This window comes from Gadus chalcogrammus, chromosome 12 (assembly GCF_026213295.1).
Source record: "Gadus chalcogrammus isolate NIFS_2021 chromosome 12, NIFS_Gcha_1.0, whole genome shotgun sequence".
Taxonomy (NCBI): Eukaryota; Metazoa; Chordata; class Actinopteri; order Gadiformes; family Gadidae; genus Gadus; species Gadus chalcogrammus.
The window spans coordinates 813,990-839,469 of record NC_079423.1 but is presented as its reverse complement, the minus strand read 5'-3'; the positions used below and the strand labels follow the sequence as shown (position 1 = coordinate 839,469).

The window sequence follows — 25,480 nt, the reverse complement described above, 5'->3', positions numbered from 1 at the left end:
CTGGACGGCGTGTACGGCCGTCACCCACCAGACGGCGACCGAGAGCAGCCCTTTCGCCTCCCCAATCAGCGGGATTGGGGGACACCTGGCCGAAAGCCAAGGAGACTCTTTAAAAGGAGCAGGTGGACTGACAGCACGGGAGAGCAAGGAAGAAGGTAGCGCTCTGGTCCGAGAGAGCCTAGAGGCCCTAGAGACCGCGTCTCCTTCGTTGTATTTAAGTTGATTGTTAATAAATGCCTTTAATGGCTTATCCCGCACACAAACGTGTCGTTTATAATTGGAACCCGGCTCATTTGGGTAGCGGGTTGCCTCAACACACACACACACACACACACACACACACACACACACACACACACACACACACACACACACACACACACACACACACACACACACACACACACACACACACACACACCGAGAGAGAGCGAGCGAGCGTCTAGGCCTACCTCGGATTGAGCAAAGTTGGGCTGTGGAGCGGATTTTCTTCCACGTCGCAAAATCGCTTCATGACAGCTGTGGATAACGTTCGCTTCATAGTTTTGGTGCCTTGGTCCTCCTCGATCTCTCTAGAAAGAAATCTCAGCAGCACAGTAATCGCAGGACTTACGTCTGCGGCCATAGCATCCGAAGAGCTGACCCTTCGCGTCAACTCCTCAAATGGACCCAGTCAGACGAAGTCTTCTCCAGCAGAGTCCACTGGCTAGGCACGATATTGTCCGGGAGATCGTATTCAGACGCATATATTCCCAGCGCGCGTTTCTGTTCGATCAGGGACTGGATCATGTAAAACGTGCTGTTCCAGCGAGTCTGTACGTCTTGTTGGAGTCGTTTTGTGGGCTGACTGATTTGTAACTTGATGTCCTCGAGGCGGGAGTAGGCTAAATCCGAATGTTTGAAATGCCCAACTATTCTGCGACCGACTGCCACAGCATCAGCAACGCTCCTCTGAGAGAGAAGGCCCTCTTGAACCACCAGCTGAAGAGAGTGAGCAGCACACGGCAGGCTTGGGAGCCCCGCATCCGTCATGGCCTTGATCATATTTCGTGCGTTATCTCGGAGCACAACCTGGACAGCTTTTTTGGATACCCCACATTTGTTGATAATGTGTTGAAGGGTAAACGCTTCATCTATCCACTGGGCAGTCAAGCTGAGGAGAGACATTGGGCAGACACTGCTGGTCCATATAGGCCTATCAGTTGTGAAGCTTATTGCCTCAGCATCATGCACCAAGGACCTAACGTGATTTTTCACTTTATCATACACCTTTTGCAACATCACATCTGTGATGTAGAGGCGACTGGGAATCTCATATCTGGGCTCTAGCACTTCTAGAAGACGGCGAAATCCAACATTATCAACAACTGAAAGTGGCTGGTCATCGAGCGTTATGAAGTGTGTTAGTGCCTCTGTTATTTTTATTGCCCGTGAGTTGTCTTTGGACATTTTCTCTCGCTTTTGGAAGACGTCAGTTAAGGTGGGCTGCTTCAGTCTTGCGCCGCTAGCATTAGTGAACTCCGTGTACTTAGCACTATGGTGCGTCTTCAGATGTTTTATCACATTGCTGGTATTAAAAGAAGTACTTTCCTTTCCACTGCCTTTCCTTTCTGCCTTACTCCTGTTGTCATCCTTTATCTTAAAATATTCCCAAATCGCCGACATGACTTTACATGTGACTGTTAACAGGTCCCAGCCAACTTCACACACACAAGCCTTTGGCAGCATCTCAGAGTTTCGGCTCATTATCGCCCCCTAGACATTGAAGTTAGGTAGGACAACTCATCTCTGCATGCGACCGGTTTGATGTAGGCTACTGACATAGTGGGATCGGTGCGTGGTATCGGCAATTAAAAAACGATTACAAGTATTTTAATGAAGTATCGGCCAGATACCCGATACTGGTATCGGTATCGGTGCATCTCTAGGCCTAGAAGTTTATCAATCTATATGGGCCTAGATATAGTTCGAAAATTCATAGTTGGATTGTTAATAGTTCATGTTTAAATGTGAAGCAGGTGTCAGAGTGACATTTATATTATTAGAAACAAAAAAAAAAGTTTTTGCAAACTTTCGATCCCTATCTGCTTAGGCGTTAAAACAGTGATGTAATTCACTCTTTAAAGCCGGGTCCTTCTCATCAATGAGAGTAGGTGAAGTAGCACTTGAGAACTGTAATGCCGCATTTCCACTGCAGGGCGCAGTACGGTTCGGTTCGCAAAGGTGCGCTACGGATTGCGTTTCCACCGCCAAAAGTGGGCGTGACCCGGACTGAGCCGTACTCGTTTTGCCCTCGTTTTCAGTACTCCTCCGTTGGGGTACTGAAAACGAGACGAGGCGCCTGAAAGGGTACCGGAAAATTCGAGCTACACACCCCCTCCGTTGATTGGTTTGCAGAACCGTCAATTCTGGGCGACGTGGGGATAAAAACAAACAAACAGTAGCCTTGAGGTATTATTCTTTACAATGAACATGTCGCATAAAACGCTTGCTTGGGCGAACAAGGAGGTGGAGATGTTCCTCTGCATTCTTGGGGAGGAAGACGTTGTTTATGATGTTTACGTAGCTGCCGCGGCGGTCGACATCCGGCCTACCATAAAGGGTACTGTCGGCGGTGTAAACGCGACCTCGGAACTGAGCTGGGCTATACCGCCCCCTCCCTCCCGGACTGAGGCGAACCGTACCGAAAACTGCAGTGGAAACGCGGCATAAGTTTTCTATTAACAAACAGGGGCAGATCTATGGAACATAATTAATAAGAAATCATGAGATAGACAAGGATAGCATCTTAGCACTTTGGTACACTATGCTAGCAGGGATGTAATATTAAGCCGAAAACACCAGCGCCGCGGTGCGCTTTTTACGTTACGTTCAGGTTATGTTTTGAAAGCGGCAGATCGACCAACATAGTTGGTAGGCTGCCATAACGTTATTATACCAGTTGTTTTCTGCCAACATATGGGACTGACGCCCATGATCCTGTTTCTGCTTACATTGATAGTCCCATTAATTCATAGTTACTTTATGTACTGCCGGGCACTTTGTTTACGGATTTGGTCACTTTATTTACTGTCATTGCTCATTATTTTGCATTTCAAATTATTCATCCACTGCATCTCCACATGTACAGGACCTTGTATCTAGCTGGGATGTACGAAACAGCTTTAAAAAAAAGTTTTTTCAGGGGCGGCAACGCTATGTAATAGGCCAGTGGCGTGAAGGATCGCAGCGCGGCGCGCCGCCGAGCCCTGGCGCGTGTCTAACCGTCGCCGGTGTGTGGTTGTACGTCGGAAAAAGTGGGGGCGGTTGGTTTGACTCACGCCCTTCGCCGCCGGTGTATTTAGCACTTTAGGCTTCCCTAGTCTACTGTAGCTGAAGCACACAGTGTGCTGAACGTTGCCCTGTGACGTGCATACATACAGCTGGTCTAACACCACACAAGCTCCACAGAGTTATGGGGAAAACAGGTGAGATCCTTGAAACTTTAGCATTGCCTCTTCTAGCCGCTTCTTAAAGACGCATTCAATTGCATTATTGCATTTGAATGCGTCATGGTGATGACAGGCCCTTCATCACCATTACCCTGCAAATAACCGGCTCTCTTATAAAACATAAGATTGCATTGAGTAGACTGACATGGAAGAGACTTACAGTAATGGATAATAAGCTGTGTTTGCATTCAATTTGTGCTTTCCATTGTATCTTTAAGATGTGTTGTGGTGGTGTCTATGTGTTGTTGTTGACACATTTTTAAGGTTGTTTAGCCTTTACTTCCACTTCCTCACCTCATTAAAGGCTTGAAGGCCTTAAAGGTTGTATCAGCGATTCTAGGCCGAAACATTTGTGCTCAACGTTCGATACATTTAGGGACTTGGACGGATGGCCATTAATGGCCTCTTTCTTAGGATGACATTATTTGCCATCCATCCACCGTAAACGACCGTACACTGTGAGGTCCCATCAGGACATATCCAATGGCATCACTGTATGTATATAGGCCGCTTACGAAAGTTTCGGTGCTGACCGAGGTGCTCCGGCCACCAGAGGGACGTGTTCCCTGCAGGCGATCCACATGGGCGGAGATGTCCCATAGGACAACCTGGTACAACAAACAACAGATTAACTAATACCAAACAATAACATCAAAGTCCACACATCTTCATAGAGTACAACATAAAACCTCAATCTGATGATTGGCAATTTAAACAGCCATTTAAACAATCAAAGGCTCCTGATTGGCTGATAATAAAGGTTTCGTACTGTGAATTGTATTTGTTCTTGTACTTTGGGGTTCTGCATCAAATGCAAACAGTGACAATAAAGGACACAAGGTAAGGAAATATAATCACGTAATGGACAGACCATGGATAGAGAGAAACAGAGAGGACAGATGGAAAAGATGCGGGTTGTATTGATGTTTTTCATTCCATAAGAATAAGGATAAATGTCAAAAATATAAATTATTAATATATTAATATATAGAAGGAGAGAGAGAGAGAGAGAGAGAGAGAGAGAAAAAGGTGAACAGAGTGACACACAAAAAGGTGAACAGAGTGACACACACAAGTCACACTCAGTACCAGGCCGTTCATGCAGCCGCCAACAATAATATTTGGATCAGAGGGGCAGAACTCAAAGGCCAAGACATCATCTGGGCACTCCAGCAGCAACTGTGAACACACACACACACACACACACACACACACACACACACACACACACACACACACACACACACACACACACACACACACACACACACACACACACACACACACACACACACACACAAGGTATTGGATTTCAAAGTCGAGACTTTGGTGTTCAGACCAGGCCTTCTCTTCTATGAGGAATTTAAATGATGCAACGCAACACGAACATTATGATTTCACAAGAGCTTTTTTTTTTTCTGTGCTGCAGTGGCATGGTTCTTTGAATGCTAAGCTGCTAGGTTTCAAGCAGCAGTAAAAGCAGTCTTTAACAGTTTGAGCCTTATACTAAATAAATTGATATAGACTTCCATAAATAATCTCTTGTTTGGTCTCCCCTATTAGTACTATTTTATATGATCTATTCTAGCTACTATAATAAAAGTTAAGCCTTCAGGTCGCATGGCCCGCTCCGGTCCATCAAGCAATAGAACTTTAGTGCTTCATGTTTTAAATATGACTAATATGACTGGGAGGTAGATCGATGGAGAAGTTTCAGAAATCTCAAACAAACAAGCGATGCGTGAATGTCATTTTAAAGCGATGCGTATGAGAGAGAGAGAGAGAGAGAGAGAGAGAGAGAGAGAGAGAGAGAGAGAGAGAGAGAGGGAGAGGGAGAGGGAGAGAGAGACATACCTGTGGTTTGATGGGGTCAGAGAAACTCCAGAAAAGAACGAGGGGGTGCTTTAGGAGCAGCTTAGTGGAGTTGTCGATGCGTTCCTCAAGGGAGGCCCTCTCCACCATGGCCACTGCCACAATACCTGCGGCACACGCACACACAGGCACACGCACACACACAGACACACACACACAGACACACACACCACTAACACACTGCACATAAGCAGTGCTCCTCCCCAGCTTAAAACAAAGTATATGATTTATGCACCCCATTTTAGCAGCTTTCATACTGGTCTGATTGTCTTTTTGAGAATGACAATATTTAGGCTTTAAATTAAAGATATTGGGCCCCAAAATGGTTGGTTTTACAATTGACGTGCTACTTAGCCAAAGTGGATACAAGATGTACCTGCAAAATAGGTGGTGCCTTTGAAATCCAGGATATTTCAATATATAGATAAAGTTTACAACTTTACAAATATATATAGCATAACAGTCTTTAGCAATTTCAGAGGTGAATTCAGATAGATCAGTTAAGAAAAAAAAGTGTTCCAGGTGAACATTCTCTCTCTACCCCCTCCCTCTCTCTCTGAGCAGATTAGGGGTGAGGTCGGGGGGTCTCACCATTGATGCTGGGGTGCCAGTTGATGTGGCTGATGGTCTTATCTTTGCTGTAGTTGAGATCGGTGAAGGACTGGTATTCCTTGAGGTGGGTATCCACCTTCCCACCCACATCTTCGCCCAGGGTCCTCCAGTCGTCCACGAACACGTCCATTATGTGGTTCTGTTGGAGGGCCCTGAAAACACTGCAACATGCAAATACCCCCAAAAAATTATATATATATATATATATATTAGGGCTGTCAAATTAACGAGTTAACTACAATTAATTAATCACAGAAAAAAATAATGCAGATTAATCGCGCTTCTATAGTGCCCTTTGACCCGGTGCGTAATTTGCGTTGAAACAAAATGGAGGCAGACGAGAAGACGTTGCAAGGCCCCGTGAACGAAAAGTTCAAGTTTAAACTCCCAGACGGAACTGTAGATAGGAACGCCGTTATCTGCAATCTCTGTAGGAATTTTCCTATCACCGGAGTTCATCAACCCTTAAACCCTTAACCCATGGCATGAAAATCTTGCTTTATGAGGTTTTCTAACATGAATATGAGTTCCCCTAGCCTGCCTATGGTCCCCAAGTGGCTAAAACTTGCAGTCGGTGAAAAAACAAGCACTAGGCGTTCTGCTCGTCTTTGAAAAAAACGGAGGCTCAAGAGCGCTGATTTGGAATGCAGTTTCCTATGTCGTCACACTGCAGTAAGCTCCTCCCCTTACTCTGCCTGGCCCGCCCAGAGACTTGGCCCGCCAATGAGACACGACCGTGCGAGCGCCACGTGTGTGTGTGTGAATGCACACACACTGTAACGCAAGTGTTTCTTGTCGGTTCTTTGACGTCTCTTGTATTTCCACAACGAGACTGTAGTGGGGGTTTCTCAGCCATGGTTGAGAAGAAATTGGGGGAAAGGAACTTTGGCTTTGACTCCCTGAAGTACATGAACTGCGACATGCCGCCGGTTACCGCGAGGCACCACCGACTCGAAGCACCACCGCCCGGCAGCGGGCAGCCGGCCGACGTTCTGCTCCCATTTTCTTCAGGACGATCCTGTAGCATACTGAAGTAAATAAATAGATATTATGGACTCAACGGCGAACGGCATCTGCAAGACATGTAACGCGGGTTTCATCTTGCCGTATGGCAGCCATGAGGTGTGCGAGGGCTGCCTTGGGCACGAACATGCCGTCTTGGCGCTCTCGCTGCCCTGCCTGTGTCGGCATTATGCTGCGCTGCCCAGACAGTGCAGAGCCGACACGGTGCCCCGGTGAAAACATTTATCCAGGTCACGAAGACGGAGGGTCTGACAGACCGGGGTTACAGGGCGGTACCGCCGCTGAATCACGCTCTGTGTGCTGTCTTTGGAGTGAAGCCGGGGCTCAGCGACCGCTGCCCCACTCTCAAAGACCAGCTGACGGCCAAGCTTACAGACAGAGCGCATCGGTGTATGATGCAGCAAGAGGCTGTTATGAATAACATCGCCCTGCTGGCACATAACATCTCCACCATGGCGGTTGACCCCCATCGTCTGGCCGAACAGGCAGTCGACATAGCGAAAACCGCCGGTGTCATCCTCTGCCTCTGCTCCACCGGCGCGGTGGCAAAGGCCCGGATGGCGGCATGGCAGCACCTCATACAGAGGAACCTGTGGCTGCAGCAGACCCCAGGCATCCCTGAGCCGATGAGGCGGCAGTTACTGGAGTGCCCCATCAGCCCGGACGTGCTGTTCGGTCCCCGTCTGTCATCTATGGTGGATGACATGCAGGCCGGTTCCGAGGAGGCAGAGAAATTCTGGAGACACGTCTCCCGCCCTCCGCCTCCACCCGTGCGGCAGCGCTCCGCTCTAAGCCCCCGTCGCCGCCATAGGCCCCCGGCAGTCACTGTCGCGGCGCCGCTGGCAGCTCCTCCTCCTGGCCCCCAGGCTTACCAGCCCTGCCCGCCTCCATCCCAGGCTGCGGCGAGCGGCAAGCGGAAGCCCAGGGCAGCGGGCTCATGGGGCTATGTCCCGCCCCACAAGCGCCGGTGAAGGCAATTACGGGGCAAGGGAGAAGCGGGTGACAGCGAGAAACACCTCTTTACTAAAGACGGCTGTTTCTTCCCCACACAGTTAACGCCGGAGCCTACCGGCCCGACCATAACTGTTTCTCACGCATCTCCCACCACATATAGGCAGGCCGTCAATAAACATTGTATTATTGATCGAGCCAGCCGTTCATTACCTTTACGAAGGCAGCCTCACCCGGCTTACCGGCCCGGCCCGCCTCCATCGTAGGCTGCAGCGAGCGGCCAGCAAAGGCCTCGGGCAGCGGGAAAATGGGGCGATGTCCCGCCCCACAAGCGCCGGCTATTACGGGGCGAGGGAGAAGCGTGTGACAGCGAGAAACACCTCTTTACTAAAGACGGCTGTTTTCTCCCCGTGCCCCAGTTAACGCCGGAGCCTACCGGCTCGGCCATAACTGTTTCGCACGCATCTTCTGCTACGTATAGGCGGGCCGTCAATACACCTTGTGTCATTGGTCGAGCCAGCCCTTCATTGCTTTTAATAAGGCAACCTCGCCCTGCTTACCAGCCCCGCCCACCTCCATCACAGGCTGCGGTGGCCGCCAGCAAAGGCCTCGGGCAGCAGGCTCATGGAGCGATGTCCCGCCCCACGAGCGCCGGCTATTATGGGGCGAGGGAGGAATGTGTGACAGCGAGAAACACCTCTTTACTATAGACGGCTGTTTTCTCCCCAAACAGTTAACGGCGGAGCCTACCGGCCCGGCCTTAACTGTTTCACACGCATCCCCCCCCACATATAGGCAGGCCGTCAATAAACCTTGTATTATTGATCGAGCCAGCCCTACATTACTTTCCCCTTACCACGTCGTGCCTGGCATGACATGTAGCGAGACGGCCGCTAAAACGAGCTCTCTGTCTAAGAATGACATGCAGCTCGTTCACAGTGTCAGCAGTCTGCTGCCCAGTCACAGTGTCATTCCTCCTCACGTCCCAACGCTCAGGAGAGAGGAAGCTACACTCTTGTCACAAGCTGAGCAGGCAGGGCATGCCTCTGCTAATGACACACACACCTAGCCCTTTTGGGCAGAGCCCCCCATGGGCTGCGGGGAGGACTCCTCCCCTTGCAGCGGCGGCAGGGGCTCAAGCGTGGCTCGTTTCCATGACAGCCGCATCAAAACAAGAGGCTGCACAGCCGCTTTCAGAGCATCACTCAGAATGGCTGAACGCATGCACCCTGGCCAAATGGATGGACAGGCTGATCAGCAAGGGTCACACCCGGCAGTTCACCTCTGTTCCGCCGCGATTCAACGGGATTGTGGAAACAACGCTGTCATCCAAGGATCAACAGATCCAAGGATCAACTTTTGAGCTCCAGCAGCTTCTAGCGAAAAAGTGATTTCCACGGTCCCGAAGGGAGAGGAAATGCAGGGATTCTATTGCCGTTATTTCCTGGTACCCAAGAAAACAGGAGGGCTGAGACCGATTCTCGATCTAGCCCTATTCAACAAATGCATCGCGGAGAGGCCGTTTCACATGTTAACAATCAGACGAGTGTTACAGTGTGTAAAGCCGGGCGACTGGTTCACCTCAATAGATTTGAAGGACGCCTACTTCCACGTCACAGTGATCCCCAAACACAGGAAATTCCTGTGTTTCTCGTTCCAAGGGTCACACTACCAGTACAACCGTCTCCCGTTCGGCTATTCTCTAGCCCCACAAACGTTTTCCAAGTGCGTGGAGACGGCTCTCCGGCCGCTTCACGCAACAGGAATGAGAGAACCGTTCTACTTGGACGATCTGCTTTTGATGGCTCGCTCCAAGGAGGAAGCAGCTATTCAAACAAAAAAGCTGCTGATTCACCTGTCGAATTTAGGCGTTGCCATAAATTGGAAGAAGAGCTCCCCGCTCCCCTCACAGAGTGTGATGTATTTGGGGGTAGAACTGGATTCAGCTGTAATGAGAGAACGGCTCTCACAGCAGAGGATGGAGACGCTGTGGTCTCTCCTCCGCCGCTGTTCCCCAGGGCAGCGTTGTGACAGCCCTCTCTGTCATGAGGCTGCTGGGCATGATGTCAGCCGCTCACACTGTGGTGTCGCTGGGGCTGCTTCACATGAGGCGGCTGCAGAGATGGTTTCCTCGCCTGCGCATCGACCCGGTGCGCCAACGGCAGCGCAAAGTGACCCTTCCCCTATCAGTGGGCCCCGATTTGACCTACTGGGGCGATCCCCGAACACTCGAGAGGGGTGCCGTTGGGCAGAGCAACGTCACACATCTCGGTGTTCACGGATGCTTCTCTGTCGGGCTGGGGCGGAACATGCGAGTTTCACGTGGTGGGCGGCGTTTCCCCCCCCCCCCCCCCCCGTGACCATGCATATAAACGCATTGGAGCTCCTCACTGTGTTGAAAGTGGTCCAACACTTTGCCCCATTGTTGACGAATCAACACGTAATGATTCCCACGGACAACAAGGCGACAGCAGCATACATAAATCGCCAAGGGGGTGTGCGCTCGGCACAGCTGCTGAGCATAGCGAGACAGCTGTTATGCTGGGCGCACACGCACTTGCTCTCCATCAGAGCAGCGTACATCCCCGGTGTCCTGAACAGAGGGGCCGACATAATGTCGAGGGGGGGTCCCCAACCAGGAGACTGGACTCTGCACCACATATCTGATCAATCAGATATGGAGCGAGTTTGGGAAGGCGGAGGTCGACCTATTCACCACGCGGGAGAACACACAGTGCGAGCTGTGGTTCTCTCTCAGCGCGAAGGACAATCCCCCACTCGGGGTGGATGCGTTCGCTCACAGACCCTGGCCGAACACACTCCTGTACGCTTTCCCGCCCGTCCCCCTGATTCCCCAAGTCTTGGACAGAGTCCAAGAGGAGCGGCTTTGTATGATTCTCATAGCACCGCAACGCACAAGTGCACCGTGGTTTCCCTGCCTCCAGCGTCTGCTCTCGGGGCCGCCGAAGGAACTCCCTTGGCGGCGGGACGCTCTCTCACAGGCAGGGGGAGCAATCATAGATTACCCAGAGATCGGCCAGCGCTTGTGGGCCTGGCCGCTGAACCCGAGCGCCTAGAGGGTCTCGGCCTCTCCCAGCGTGTTACTCGGCTAAATGGGCGGCTTTCCAGAAATGGTGCACGGAGAGGGCTTGTGATCCCATCTCCTGCCCTTTGTCGTGTGTGCTCTCTTTCCTCCAGACATTGATGGAAAGAGGGCTGGCCTTTAGCACGGTTAAGACGTACGCGACTGCTGTTTCATCATGCCACGAAGGCTTCGGGGATAAAACTGTTTGTAGTCACCCCTTAATGAAACGCTTCCTAAAAGGTGTGAGGAGAGAGAGACCCGTGACGCGCTCTCTAACTCCACAATGGGATTTAACACTGGTGCTGCGCGCACTGGCTAAAGCCCCATTTGAGCCTCTTGAACGGGTGCCCCTCAAGTTTGTGTCAGCCAAGACAGCTTTGCTGCTGGCCCTGACATCAGCTAAGAGAGTGAGCGACCTGTCTGCACTCTCTGTAGCCCCTTCTTGTCTTAGAATACAAGGGGACGGCAGTTCGGCCATATTACGCCCGAACCCGGCTTTTACACAGAGTATTACTAGCTCGTTCAGATCGAGAGTAATAACACTCAATGGTTTCTCTCTCCCTCCTCATTAATCTGAGGAGTATGCAACAGCCCATCTCTTGTGCCCCGTACGTGCGCTTTCCTGTTATGTGAAGCGCACGGAGGTTCTGCGCAAATCTCAACAGTTATTTGTGCATTACAGAGAACATTCCCAGGGCCTCCCCCTGACGAAACAACGGCTGTCGCATTGTGCTGTGTGATGCTATCCCACAGGCTTATGTGTCAGCGGGGGCAGAGCCGCCTGAGACTATCAGAGCTCACTCCACCAGAGGAATATCGTCCTCTGTCGCTCTGCAAAGAGGGATGCCTATGGAGGATATCTGCACAGCAGCCTCCTGGGCTTCCCCATGCTCTTTTATTAGGTTTTACCTAAAGCCCAGTTCAGACCAAAGATTCACCTTGCAACGGCTTGCAACGAGACGGTTTTAGAACGTCGCAGGGGCGGTGTGAACGGGTCGTTGCAAGCCGTTGCAAGGAGTTGCAAGGCGTCGCAAGGAGTCGCCAGAGATTGAACATGTCAAATCGCAAGGTCCAGTTTTAGAACGCGGCGATTTAACTATTTCTCTTCAGCCAATCACAGCACAGAACAACTTGTACGTCACTGCCTTACTCCGTCCCGGTACCGTACTGTCCACTCCAGCATACAAATATCCGAAGATGGCAGACTTCTGGTCCGAGGAGAGGGAGGAGAATTTAATTCGCTTGCTGGAGGATCAACCTGTCCTTTACGACGTTGGCAGTAAGGGGTATAGCAACAGGGACAGCAAGAATAAAGCATGTGGCGACATTGCAGTGGCACTTGGTGTGGTGTTTTAAAGCGTCTTAGAGTACCATATTAAGCGCTATATAAATTTCATTTATTATTATTATTAAGTTCAACTCGTGACAGTGTTAACTGGTGACCATTAGCCGAATGCGTCGTTTGTTGTCGTGGCTACGCCAGCTGTTGGAAATCGGGCCAGACACGTAGCTGTCCTTGCGAATGCCTCTTTGATTTGTCTTTCAATAAAATGTCAAAAACATTCCCATCTCATTCGTATTTGGAGTGTAATTGGAAGAAACTTGTCACGTAGAACCGTTTTAAGCCGAAATAAATGAAAAACGAATGCTTAAAATATGATACATTACGGGATTCGAACTCATACTATCGTGGGGGGGGGATATTAATAAGGTCAGATTTCATTCCGTTGTACCGTGGACCCACATAGAAAATCTCAGCAACATTTTTTATAAATTCTTCGTGATAACACGAAAGGCAGCCAGATCAACTTGTGAACTTGCGTTCACAGTTGCTAGGGAAACCACCTACCGTTGCAGCGCGTTGCAGCCAGTGTGAAGTGCCCAGTTTTAGAACGTCGCAGCCCGTCTCGTCGCAAGGCGTCGCAAGGAGTTGCGAGTTGCAAGGTGAATCTTTGGTCTGAACTGGGCTTAAGAGACATGTCGCGCCTCTCTATGACACACTCAGTTCTAGGTGCTTTGTCAGAGTGAGTGTGATTGTGTGACTATTCCCCTCGCATATTAGACAATGTGAGGAGGAGTCAAATATTCATGCTGAGAGCTCTTGTGTCTTATCAGACACATTGGAGCTGCTCGTTGATGACGTGCCGTTAGACGCATGATGTAAGTTATGCTACGTCTGACGCATGATACTAGCGTGTATGTAGCTGTGTTTCTGGTACTGATTGGGACCAATGAGGCATAGACTATATCGTGCTTCGCCCTTTAACCCAATAGTGATAGCCTTAAAAGGCGAAGCCTATACGACATAGAACGATAGTTATGTATTGTAACTCTAGATTCTATGAGTATAGGCGCAGCCTTTTAAGTGTCGGCCTCATTGTCCTTTAAATAGCTGAAGAAAAGCAGTTTATTGGGAGCAGAACGTCCGCCGGCACCCGACTATATCTGCGAAATGCGGACGTCGTTGAGGCACGCGGTCTTAACTGCCCAAACTTTTGGTGGGTGGGGATTACAAATTTTTCAGTGCTACGGCTCACGCCTAGGGATAACCCAATAGCGATGGCCTTAAAAGGCGAAGCCTATACGACATAGAACATTTGGTAGCAAGCTCGTAGGTACGAGCTGCCACAGCCCCTACAGCTGGCGCTAGCAGGCAGCCTCGTCATGCCACACTCGACTGAGATGCATTGAATCTTGAGTGAGATGGAAATGTTATTAATTTGATCTTCGAATGCACCGTATATTAATGAAAGACATGTTTTAAATAAAAGAGGCATTGCACTTTAAAGTCTATTATGTATATTATTCATTGAATCACTCATCTGCAATAATTTACTTGAATTAAATTATTTTTAAATACTTTCTCTGAAAAATTTAAGTATGCGATTAATTAATCACAGAGCCTGTAATTAATTTGATTATTTTTTTAAATCGCTTGACAGCCTGTGAAGATGTGAATGGCATCTTCACTGTTTTTAAAAGATTCACGTGCTCCTGTCTGGCTGGTTAGCCGTGATAGTCTGCAGCTGTGGCTCATAGGCTAATTGAGCCACACCCATTCTGGTGCTCTTTAAGAGGGCCAGAGTTTTAGACTGGAGGGGCTGGAGTTGTGCAATAGACTCGACAGTTGTGCAGTGTTATAAGTAAAGAGATGCTTTTTAACAACAACAATGTGCGTGAAGAAAGCTCTTTTTCACACAGCCCTGAGAGAGAGAGAGAGAGAGAGAGAGAGAGAGAGAGAGAGAGAGAGAGAGAGAGAGAGAGAGAGAGAGAGAGAGAGAGAGAGAGAGAGAGAGAGAGAGAGAGAGAGAGAGAGAGAGAGAGAGAGAGAGAGAGAGAGAGAGAGAGAGAGAATAACCTTCACCATTTCAAATCTTGAAGGTGTTGTACAAGAGAATTCCGTAACATAAAATGATGTTTGACCTGTTGCAATTTCAGGTTATCAATTTCCACTCACGTGGCCAAGATTGTGTCCAATTAGAGTACAATCACATTACGGCGACCATGCAGCTGAATGAAGCACTGCGTTTTTTAGCTGACTATAAGATCATTTTTGACATTTAGACAAGATATTTGATTTGAAGTGACTAGTGAATACATCCCTCTGGGATGTTATGGTTATTCAACAGATATCTCTCCTGCTGGCCATCACTTTAAAAGCAGTGCCATAAAGAAAAACGAATATGTTATATGTGAGACTGTATGTGTTGTTTTGCATGTAATCATACCAAAAAATAATGTTATGTCATCTGATCACAGCTTAAGCCCTTTGAGACTGTTAATGAGACTAACAATGGGTGTGAGTCCTCGAAAGCCTCTGCTGTATGATACATTAAAGGGATACTTCACCCATTTAGAACCGGCGTTCTATCATTATAAAATCGCTATGTAATATAAATAAATAAATAAATATCAGTCTAAACCAGTCTCTCCTTGGCCCATTTTTTCTCGTCTAATTTTCTCCCGAAATGACGTCAAATGACGCGTTTGACGTCATTTCGGGGGAAACCTCTTGTCCCGCTAGAAGGGCTGAGGAATACAACACACTTTTGGTGGCAAATTTTTCCACCAATAAGGAATGAGAGGGGGCGGGAGCTCGCGTACTGAGGGCGAATGAGGGGGACGGGAGACCGACAGGTGGGCGGGGCAGCGAGCGCAATGCACTGTGGTAGTTGGAGGTTTTCTTACTTTGAGCCAGAGAGACCATGAAAACACTCTTTCTGCCTTTTTTCAGGCTAGGAGGAACCGATTAAAAAAAAAAAAAAAAATTAAATTATTTAATTCATAAAACCTTCATATTCCCACCGGTGAAGTATCTCATTAACTTCAAGTAGCATTTGGTCAACCATGAAATACAATGTTCCCAGTGCTGTGCAGAAAAGAGAGGCCATTCATCAGCCAAAGTTTTACCTGGGGGCCACTGTGTTCATAAACTTTCTCAGCTTCTCAGATTGGCGATAGTTTTCTTTCTCTTCCATACTAAACCCTCTCGGTTCGTACTGTGTGCACATATTCTTTGGATATTCCCTGTGAAAAAATATTGTTAATTAAATTCTTTGACATTTCTCAGAACCGTAAACTTTCTGAATGCATTGGCAACGTAATCCAACATTACTTTTTGACTAATTGTGCCATGTTTTAAACAGTTTAATGATTTATATATGTTTATAATCAAATCAATGTTAATTTTCCTACCACTGTGTCTGAGCGCTGCTGTTAGATAGAATGGGAATGGCCTGAACCTCGCACTCCTTTTCCATCAGTTTGATGGTGAACTTTTCATCCTTGAATGAGACACACTTGTGGATGTCATCAACCGCGACGTGGTCAGAGAAACTCACGGGAGCTCCAAAGTCCCTCCGTGCCCTGGAGACCCTGTATCTCAGCTGATTGAGGAGGGATAGATTTACTTGTATAGTAATAATAAAAATAAAAATTAATACATTTCCCAAGGCGCTCAAAAGCTTTATATAGTGTGTGTGTGTGTGTGTGTGTGTGTTTGGGGAGGATCACACCAGATATATGACAAGTATGTAGAATTATTAGTACGTGAGTGGGAAGGACTTATTGACTGGCTTATTGACTGATTTAATTTAGAACCATTGATCTCGGGTCCAGATGGCCACCAACCTAATGAATCAATGTTTAGTTATTTTCTGGTACCTTGTCTCTAGAGAATTTGGTGGAATCTTCTTCTATCTCCAGCTCCGATCCCAGAGGGATCCAGGCCTGAGGCTCTGGGCTCTTCACCACCAACTCCTCCTGCCCTTGAACCTCTCCCGGCTGCGCCTCCGCGGCCTGCGGTGTCTGTGAGCACAGAGTCAGTGTGCATCATGGCAGGAACATTACATCATGTGAGTGGTTAAGTAGTTGTGGTGGAGCGTATATCTGTGGCTTTTGGCTTACATGGAGGATTCTTTCTTTGGCCTCAGGTGTGAGAGCCAGGTAGAAGCTCTGCCCATAGGTGAACTCCCTGTCAAACACCAGCAGGATCTCATCATCTGGGTAGTCCTGCGGATGAGGTCCAAGGGTTTTGGACTTATTTCAAACAAGGGCTTTCGTTCCAAATAACAATCATTCAGACATTTAATTTATTTTGGTAAATTACAGTTTCAGTTTCAAATAACGTTAGTTTTTTGGTTGTTTTGGTCAATGGGTTCAATAGAAACCTAACACTTCTTGTCGGAGTTTCTATGCAAATGGGAAGGGATAACAAGTTAACAAGCCACCCACGCACTACCTGCATCCAGAAGTAATCATATGCTGGGAAACAGCCATCTCTTTGTACACACACTAAGGGCAAACACATGCTCTTGCACACTTGGTTGTTTGCTTTTGTAATCTGTATCTGGGGAAAAAGAAGCAGATCCTCACCAGAACAAACTGCTTGACGGGACTGAAATCTGACACTGCCGCCCTGGTCTTCATGTCCTGCACCACATCTTCTTTATTCAGCAGTTTGTAAGGGCTAGCCTCTGTGAGGTCCTCGTCAGCACGGCACCCAAAGAGCTCCTGGGTGGCGGAGGTCAGCACCAGAGGGAAGATGTAGTCCGGGTGCACTGGTTGAGAAGATATTTAGGGTTAATACAGACAGGAGTATGGGATAGAGATGTTTTTGCCTAGTCTTGCAAGCTGTCCTGGGTATTGTTTGATTTGATGTGAATCAGCAGAATTGTATGCCTCACTATTCCCCTCTTTGTTTGTGTTTCACCAAGTAAAGAAGCAAGCCAACATATGCAGCAGCTGTGTCATCATACAGAACTAGACTCATCTTCATCCTTAAATCTGACCTAAAAATAACCAGTAAGCATTTATTTTTTTTAAGTATATAATAATAATAGTATTAAATATAATTGCATGCAGCAATGTGGTTGTCAAGCATAATGGGACTCTATAAACTAATCTGCCGGGCGGACGTAATCGGCTAGGTGGCTACTTGACGACCGTAACATTAATCGGACGGACGTAATCGGCTAGGTGCATAATGGGACTCGATAAACTAATTCTGCCGGACAGACGTAATCGGTTAGGTGGCTACATGACGACCGTCTCGGTAATCGGTAATAACGACGGCTGGTGGAATGAACACTAGAGCATTATGCGAGTACGCATCAATGTTTACCAAATGGAAAAATTACCCAACCTAGTGTTAAGGCCGCATTATCGTCTGCCCGACAGTGACACAAATACATAGGGGTATTTGGAACAATATCTCTAACAGAGACACAATGTAAACAAGCATCCGCTCATAAGACTATGAGCCAAGTTTGGTTTGGATGCAGGAAGTCCTTGCAGAGAAATGAGCTCACTTCCTGTTTGTCGTCCCCCTGAGATCGAAGGTCACCAAATTGTTTGGATGTCCCCAGAATGATGTCATGAGTCTATGTTCCAAGTTTGGCTATGATATGTTAAAAAGATGCTGAGAACAGGCTTACTTGCTATTTGGCGGCTTTGCCGTCAAGTCTGATTGGCTGTCACGGCCAAACGGATTTGAATTAGAAAAAGTTGTTTGGCACATTTGTTCAGCTTGGTCTGAAGATCATATATGGCAAGTTTCATGATGATTGGACATAATCTGTGGCCTGTGGATATGTAATATTGATTGTGACAACTTTGAACATGGCGGCCAATTTCTGAGGTTGCCATGCCATTTTATTAGCTATATTGGGCGGTCTGACAGTATCACCAGACATTGATGTTCAAATTTCAACAAACTGCCACCAGAACACGGTTCCTTAATCTGGAGAACAAAATAAAACAAAAAATAATTATTGTGTTTGAGAATATCTTAGAACCAGTGGCGCATTAGTTTCATTAGTGGGTTTACGGTTTTGTGCATGTTCACAGATTATGAAACACGGGTGTGGGAATGTGTTTTGCACCAACTGCGCTGCAATGATTGTAGCATGACTCTTTGAAGTTGTGATGTGCAGGATAGGATTTGTGCACCTGTAACACAGACTTGTGAACTCGTAGACCCTATTTTGTGTTTACAATGGTAGAAAAAATATTTACGACTTCAAATGTAGTGTTACACATTTGTGACTTTAGAGTACACATGCAAAATAAATATTTACGACTTCAAATTAACTGTTTGTGGTGGTTAATATAATTCACCCACGTAACTATGGGTGGGGGGCGTGTTTAGCACGGACCCTTTTAGCAGACGGAACGACCGTCCAGTTCAGTCCGGTTTGGCTTTTGGAATGGGGATGGTGACGTTTTACCACCGGTTCATCCGCCAGGCGGCTCACGTCATGCGCCCACTGTACGGGGCTCTCAAGGACAAGTCCCCTGGCCAGGCTGTCGACTGGACGGCGGAGAGGGAGAAGGCGTTCGAGGCCACGAAGGCCGCCTTGGGCCAAGCCGCCATGTTGGCCCATCCGTCGCATAATGCCCCCGTCGCCATCACCACCGATGCGTCTGACTACGCCGTCGGCGCGGTGCACGAACAATGGGCCGATGGTGCCTGGCAGCCGCTCGCCTTTTTCAGTCACCAGTTGACCCCCAGGGAGCGCAAATACAGCGCGTTCGACAGGGGACTCCTTGGACTCTGGCTGGCGATCCGCCATTTCCGGTTCCTCTTGGAAGGACGAGAGTTTGCGGCTTTCGTGGACCACAAGCCTCTAACAGCCTCTAATCAGTACTCCGGCTCGAAGGACCAAATTGGTCCTTCGCGCCGGAGTACTGAGCCACACCACTCAACATTAACCTAAAATGGCTGAAGCTAAAATCATTTATATCGATGATGAGCCCTCTACTGAGTTTATGATGGATGGATCCCAATTGGGAGTACACTCAACCCAGCTTTACCCGGGCAATGCAGATTTGTCTCAACTAGCACCTGTGCTATTAATTCCTACTCCCCCAACAAATCCTAGCCTTCCACCTAAATCAGTATTGCCTAATTTCTTTGGTGAGCACCAAATCCCCTTGCCATCAGTACCATGTGACGCATTAGCTCAACCCCCCACAAAGTCAATTGGCCATGAACTAGGGGCTAGACCTAGAAGAGATAGGCAGCCCCCAGTATACTATGGGATCCAAATGCCCCAGCAGCAGCTAGCACAATCCCATAGGTCACGTCACTCCCGCAGCAAGAAGACTTATTTTTCCAGGCCAACTCCTAGCCTCCCTGTTGGCTCTCAAGTTAGTATGCACTCTGGAAGTGACCAAGCCCCAAGTTTGAGTGATATCCAAATCAGCATTCTCAAGGAAAAGGAGAAGAGAGATGAGCTTGAGGAGCTTAAAAGACAAAGTCAAGAGAACAAGGAGCTTGATGAGCAATTCAAAACAATTGATGAGGCCGCCAGAGCTGCCCAGAACAGGCAAGCAGACGCACACAGAGAGAGAGAGAGACTTGCCTGACAGGTTGGCATGAACCGACGCATTCGTATTAAAGAACAAGAGCTTCAGTCAGCCCAGCTGGTCTCTAGTTTCATTCAACAGAATCTCTCTGAAGATGAACACTCTGGCGGAGCCCCTGAGACCTCATCCCTTCCTCGTAATGTAGCCACCTTTTCCTTTTACGATCTGCCTCCATCCAGGATATTCACTCCTGCCCCTTTAAGAATGGTAGGTGTCGAATCTCACCCTCATTCGTCAGTTACTTCCTCGCTTCCTGAACCTAGCCTTCCTATTGCACCTAGTGCCTCCCAAACCCTTCATATTCCTCAACAACCACAGCAAAGTATAGCCCCTGTCCAGGCTCCCTCTTTGCCCCACATAGCCAGTGCTCAAGCTGCACCATTGCCTGTCCCTACATTGTCTACCCTGGCTTTACCTTATACCAGTCACCATGCACCTTCCCAGGTAACAGCCTCTTCCTTCTCTAATGTAAATGCACCTCCAGCTAATGTCCAGGCCCCTTATGGTGCTGCAGTACTGCCCGATCCTGAATAGCCCACTCTCACTAGCCATTTACCACCAGTGCAAGCCATGTTATCCCAGCAGCCGCCACTTATTGACCTACATGGTCCAACCCCAAATATGATGGAGCTGTTCATAGCCTCTGCGTATGGAGTGCCGAGGCCCTCACTTCCAGTGTTCAAGAGTGGCAGAGAGAGTGAGTTCGCCCTGCTGAAAATGGCCCTTGAAAACCTCCTTGATAATCACCCCAATCTTACTGAGCAGTATAAATATCAAATACGACTAGACCATCTTCAGCACCCAGGAGCAAATAAATTGGCCAGACCCTGCATGCATGACACCAGACCTTATTCCACTGCTCTCCGATCACTTAAAGAGAAGTACGGTCAGCCAAGGCTGCTGGTCCAGAGTGAAATTGGTGCAATGTTAAATTCCCCCATCATTCGTATAGGTGATGTAGAGGCCTTTGATGATTTTGCCCTTTCTGTCCAAGCTCTTGTTGGAATGTTGCTGTCCCTGGAGGGCCCTAATGGGTCTGAGCTGAGGTGTGGGTCCCATGTTGATAGACTCATCAGTAAATTACCTGTACAGTATAGAGACGGATTTGTGGAGCGTTGCATCAATCGTGGCATTCTGACTGGAGAGGCAACCCAAACATACTCCCTCCTCGACCTGTCAACTTGGCTACAGTCAAAGTCGAGAGCAAAATGCATATCAGAGAGAGCTGTTGAGCTCCACGAACAAGAAAGGAACCCCAACCGTATAGGAAAGGAACGCCAACCCTCCAGACAAGTCTCCTCCGTCTACCTGTCCACGACATCTGGGATGAATAGTACACAAAGGGCTTACACCAAAGAGAAGGTAAATTTCGATAAGCCCAAGCCTTATTGTCCCTACTGTAATATCAGAGATCACTTTCTGGGCGCAGGGCTCCAGAGTGCGCCTAATTTGGGCGCACATGCGCCTAGAATTCGGGGTAGTGCGACCAAATATTTTATTTGGGCGCACCGGTGCGACTGAAAATGTATCTGGTATAATTATTATTTTTATTTTTTTTACAGAGCAGTCTATTCATAATATTGTAATAACCACGGAAGAGGCAGTGAATGAAGTATTGATTAGACAGCGATTTATTAGACACCTAATAAACCGTTGGAACACGCAAGACCGGTAACAATAGCAACGCGGGTAAACAAACCCGCGAAGCCCAATCCAGGGGCCTGTACTACGAAGCTCGATTAGAGGGTTAGCGAGGTATGTTGAGCTGAAAGCCTGGGTTAGCTGTACCATGAAAGTCGATCTCTTTAAGCGTCGCTGTATCACCATGGTGACTTACGCTCGCAACCAAACCTGGTCGGGAGCAGCTTTTCAGCGAGTCTACCCGGAGATCGGCTGCTTATATCGGCGTGCGCAGCTTCCTAGCCCCTCCTCCGATAATGGCGTCACCATTTGTGGGTGTTCCCATGGACCTCGGCGCACTTATCGTACAGGTGTCTCTCCGGAGACAGAGGGTTTTTCGGGACAGAACCGATCCCTTGGCATTGTCTGATGATATTCTTTATGAGAGATACAGATTCGGCATTTATTTAAGGCATTTATTTAATGATCAAGATATTATTAATCAATGGCGTAATTATCGACGGTGCAACCAGTGCAGCTGCCCGGGTTGCCCCCCCCCCCCCCCCCCACAACTCAAAACTTGGGTGCACCATAAATACGTGCTGGTGCACCCAATTTAAAAATGTAGGCGCACCAGTGCACCCAAGGAAAACGTTAGTCTGGAGCCCTGTGGGCGCATGCTCAGAATTCAAAAAACTATCCAGAAATTGCATAATGAAATGGCTCAAAGAGAAGGATAGATGTGGCAAATGTGGGAGAATACACAAAATGGATAAATGCACCTTAAAGAAGCCATGCAACACCTGTAATGAGCTCCACCTGACCATTCTCCATGATGCAATTATAAGCAAATCAGCCAAAGTGATGCTAACATCCTCTCCCTCAGAGCTCCTTTACATGGACAAACCCAATCGCTGCCATAAGGTCATGCTGAAAGTTGTTAACGTATGTCTCCACAATGGGGAAAGAACCCTTGTAACTCATGCAATCCTTGATGACGGTGCGGATAGATCTATCGTGCTCCCCCAAGCTGTCCAATGTTTGGGCCTCACAGCTATGCCTGAAAACATCTCCCTTCGTACAGTGAGACAGGATATAGTGCAAGTGAATGGAGCATCTGTATCCTTTGAAATATCCACTATCAATCAATCCTGCACCAGGATCCCAAAAGATCCTGGTGCAGGATATATGGAAGCAGGAGAGAGAATGGGATAACATCATCAAGCCAGATAGTCTGTTGGAAAAATGGCAAGCATGGGAGCCGGAACGTTATCTGCCCCTTAATAATGACACAGCCACCTCAGAATCCCATATGCATGTATTCTGTAATGCCTCTGAGCGTGTGTACGGTGCTGTCGCCTACCTTCAGATCAAGGACGAGCATAAAGACAACCATGTAGTTTTCGTCATGGCCAGGTCTCGTGTAGCCCCTAAACGCCAGCTATCTATCCCTCACCTTGAACTATGCGCAGCCCTATCTGGTGCTCAACTGGCGAACCTTCTCAGCTCTGAACTCACTATCCCAATTCAGTCAGTGACCCTCTGGACAGACTCCACAACAGTCCTACACACAGGGCCCTATCTTGCATCCGGCGCAAGTGACTTAGTCACTGGCGCATGTGTCGTTGCTAGTTTACAACTGGGGCAGAGCGTTCTTTTCCCACCAGCGCCACTCGCCGGTAAATTAGGGATTGATCATGCGCCGCAAGGGGCGGTTCGGCGGAAGGAGGAGGCGTGTTCTGGCGCAAACGGTATTTTGCCGTCTCTGAATACCATTGCGCTACTGACCAGGAAATACCTGGTTTAAAGTCAGTGGCGCGTTGTTCAGACGCTATTTTAAGGGCGCATGCATACATACGCATGCGATGCATACGGATTGCTTGTGCACCTCGCGCATACACTTTGCTTCTCTCATCTACCTAGCCGCACATTCTCGGTAAATTATTTGGGAAAGAACAGCTGATGCAGCGGTAATAAGTTGTACTTTTAAATCAATGCATCTGCAAACACCGTACAGCAAACACATATTTTCTTGACACAGACATCGTGTAGGCCTACATGCCCATAACTTTTAGGATTGATGAGTAGGCCTATTTCATCGTGAAAAACATTGTTTTACCGCGAGTGAGTGTTAAAAAGAATGAATGAATGCGGGCGCGCGTGTGTGCTCTGTAAGGCGCCCAGTTTCCAACCTCGAAATTTCACTTCATTTAAATTAAATTTGCATGGTATTTCTTATCCTTACCAGATGCCCGAACCACCTCAGCTGACTCCTTTCTAAGTAAAGGAGCAGCGGCTCTAATCCGAGTTCCTCACGGATGGCTGAGCTTCTCACCCTATCCCTAAGGGAGACGCCGGCCACCCTTCTGAGAAAACTCATCTCGGCCGCTTGTACCCGCGATCTCGTCCTTTCGGTCATCACCCAACCCTCATGACCATAGGTGAGGATAGGAACGAAGATCGACCGGTAGATCGAGAGCTTTGCCTTGCGGCTCAGCTCTCTTTTCGTAACTACGGTGCGGTAAAGCGAACGCAATACCGCCCCCGCTGCTCCGATTCTCCGGCCAATCTCACGCTCCATAGTTCCCTCACGCGCGAACAAGACCCCGAGGTACTTGAACTCCTTCACTTGGGCAAACTAAACACGTAACGCATAATACAATCAATGGCAATGTCTATTACCGCGGGGACACATGCATATTAGGATAGCATACAATACTGATAAGAAACAATGTTTATAATGTATTGCGTATATCATTAAATAGAACCACAGTTACCGCATATCATATGTTATAACCTATCATACGTTTTCTTTGCCGAAATTTATTTGAGGACTCAGTATATTCCATGTGTGAATTAGGCCATATTATTTGGCAATAAACTAAGCCATTTGCAGTTTGAAATTCTCGGAGACTGCAGACGCGCTGTCAAAATATCAACTCGTCCGATTCAAATGCGCTCATGGCTCTTAAAGGGGATGGGAGCTGGCACTCTCATTGGTTTGTTGCACGTTACGCCCAAACTACACCTACGGGTAATTAGGCTGCTTCAGACCAACCCTTTTGACACTTGCGCCGCGGCGCAAGCGTCATTTATCCGCCTGTAAAATAGCGATAGCGCCGTAGAACCGCCCACAAAGCTACTTGCGCTTTGCGCTTCCCACTTGCGTTTCAGACCGTTAAAATAGGGCCCACAGTTATGGTTGAAGTAGTAGGTATTCTGAACTCAAAACCTCTCGGATACATCTCCTCTGACCTTGCCGACCCAGACCCTGTCACACCAAATATGTTGCTGATGGGGCGGCCCGACGCCTCTCTTCCTCAGGCAATCTACTGTGAAAGTGAACTCCTTCGCAGGAGGAGACGGCACTACAGCCAGATCTTAGCAGACCATTTCTGGACAGCCTTTATTCTCCAATACCTTCCTGATGAAGAGAAGGTTCTCTCACGGACACGTCGGACAGCGAAATATTTGATTTAATCTTAAGGCATGATCATGGGAAAGTACTGGATACAAAAGTTACCAAGAACACATTCGACGAGACAATAGATTCACAAGATTCTTATAGGGAACGTTTTCATTTTGGGAAGGGAGTGGGAGTGACCTTAGGCCAAGTAAATTTGTAATACAATGGGTGGATATTGGACATGTCTGCAGGTCTGGTAAGACATGGCTGTAATCAGTTTACACAACAAAGAAGTCAGTAGATTTCAATACCAGACTGGCTGGCTCCAGTGGAGGAAGGGATGTGATTTAAGATACAGGGAGAAAGAATGCAGTTCCTTCTAATGTCATAATTATATAAACAAGGTTAATATAATTTGTATGTGATGTATATTTATAGTTATGATTGATATTTCCACGACACTTCCGAACCTTCAAGTCAGGCAGAAATGGGAAACTGACAACGGGAACATGGAGTCAGGTCAGGTGGTGATGGTAGTTGACCCCCAATATC

At 48.0% G+C, this 25,480-nt stretch overlaps 1 protein-coding gene across 1 annotated transcript in view; it reads right to left on the bottom strand.

Moving 5' to 3' along the window:
- Positions 1-18,517, bottom strand: part of dnai3 (dynein axonemal intermediate chain 3) — an 88,176-nt gene extending 69,659 nt beyond the window's left edge. The window contains exons 1-9 of the mRNA XM_056603543.1: positions 16,909-18,517; positions 16,441-16,545; positions 16,198-16,341; positions 15,730-15,920; positions 15,445-15,561; positions 5,955-6,136; positions 5,346-5,470; positions 4,581-4,670; positions 4,007-4,099 (exon numbers count right to left, since the gene is read on the bottom strand). Of these exons, the coding sequence (XP_056459518.1) occupies positions 4,007-4,099; positions 4,581-4,670; positions 5,346-5,470; positions 5,955-6,136; positions 15,445-15,561; positions 15,730-15,920; positions 16,198-16,341; positions 16,441-16,545; positions 16,909-16,962 (1,101 nt within the window). The 5' untranslated portion in view covers positions 16,963-18,517. The remainder of the gene's footprint in view (positions 1-4,006; positions 4,100-4,580; positions 4,671-5,345; positions 5,471-5,954; positions 6,137-15,444; positions 15,562-15,729; positions 15,921-16,197; positions 16,342-16,440; positions 16,546-16,908) is intronic.
- Between the last annotated feature and the right edge of the window lie 6,963 nt (positions 18,518-25,480).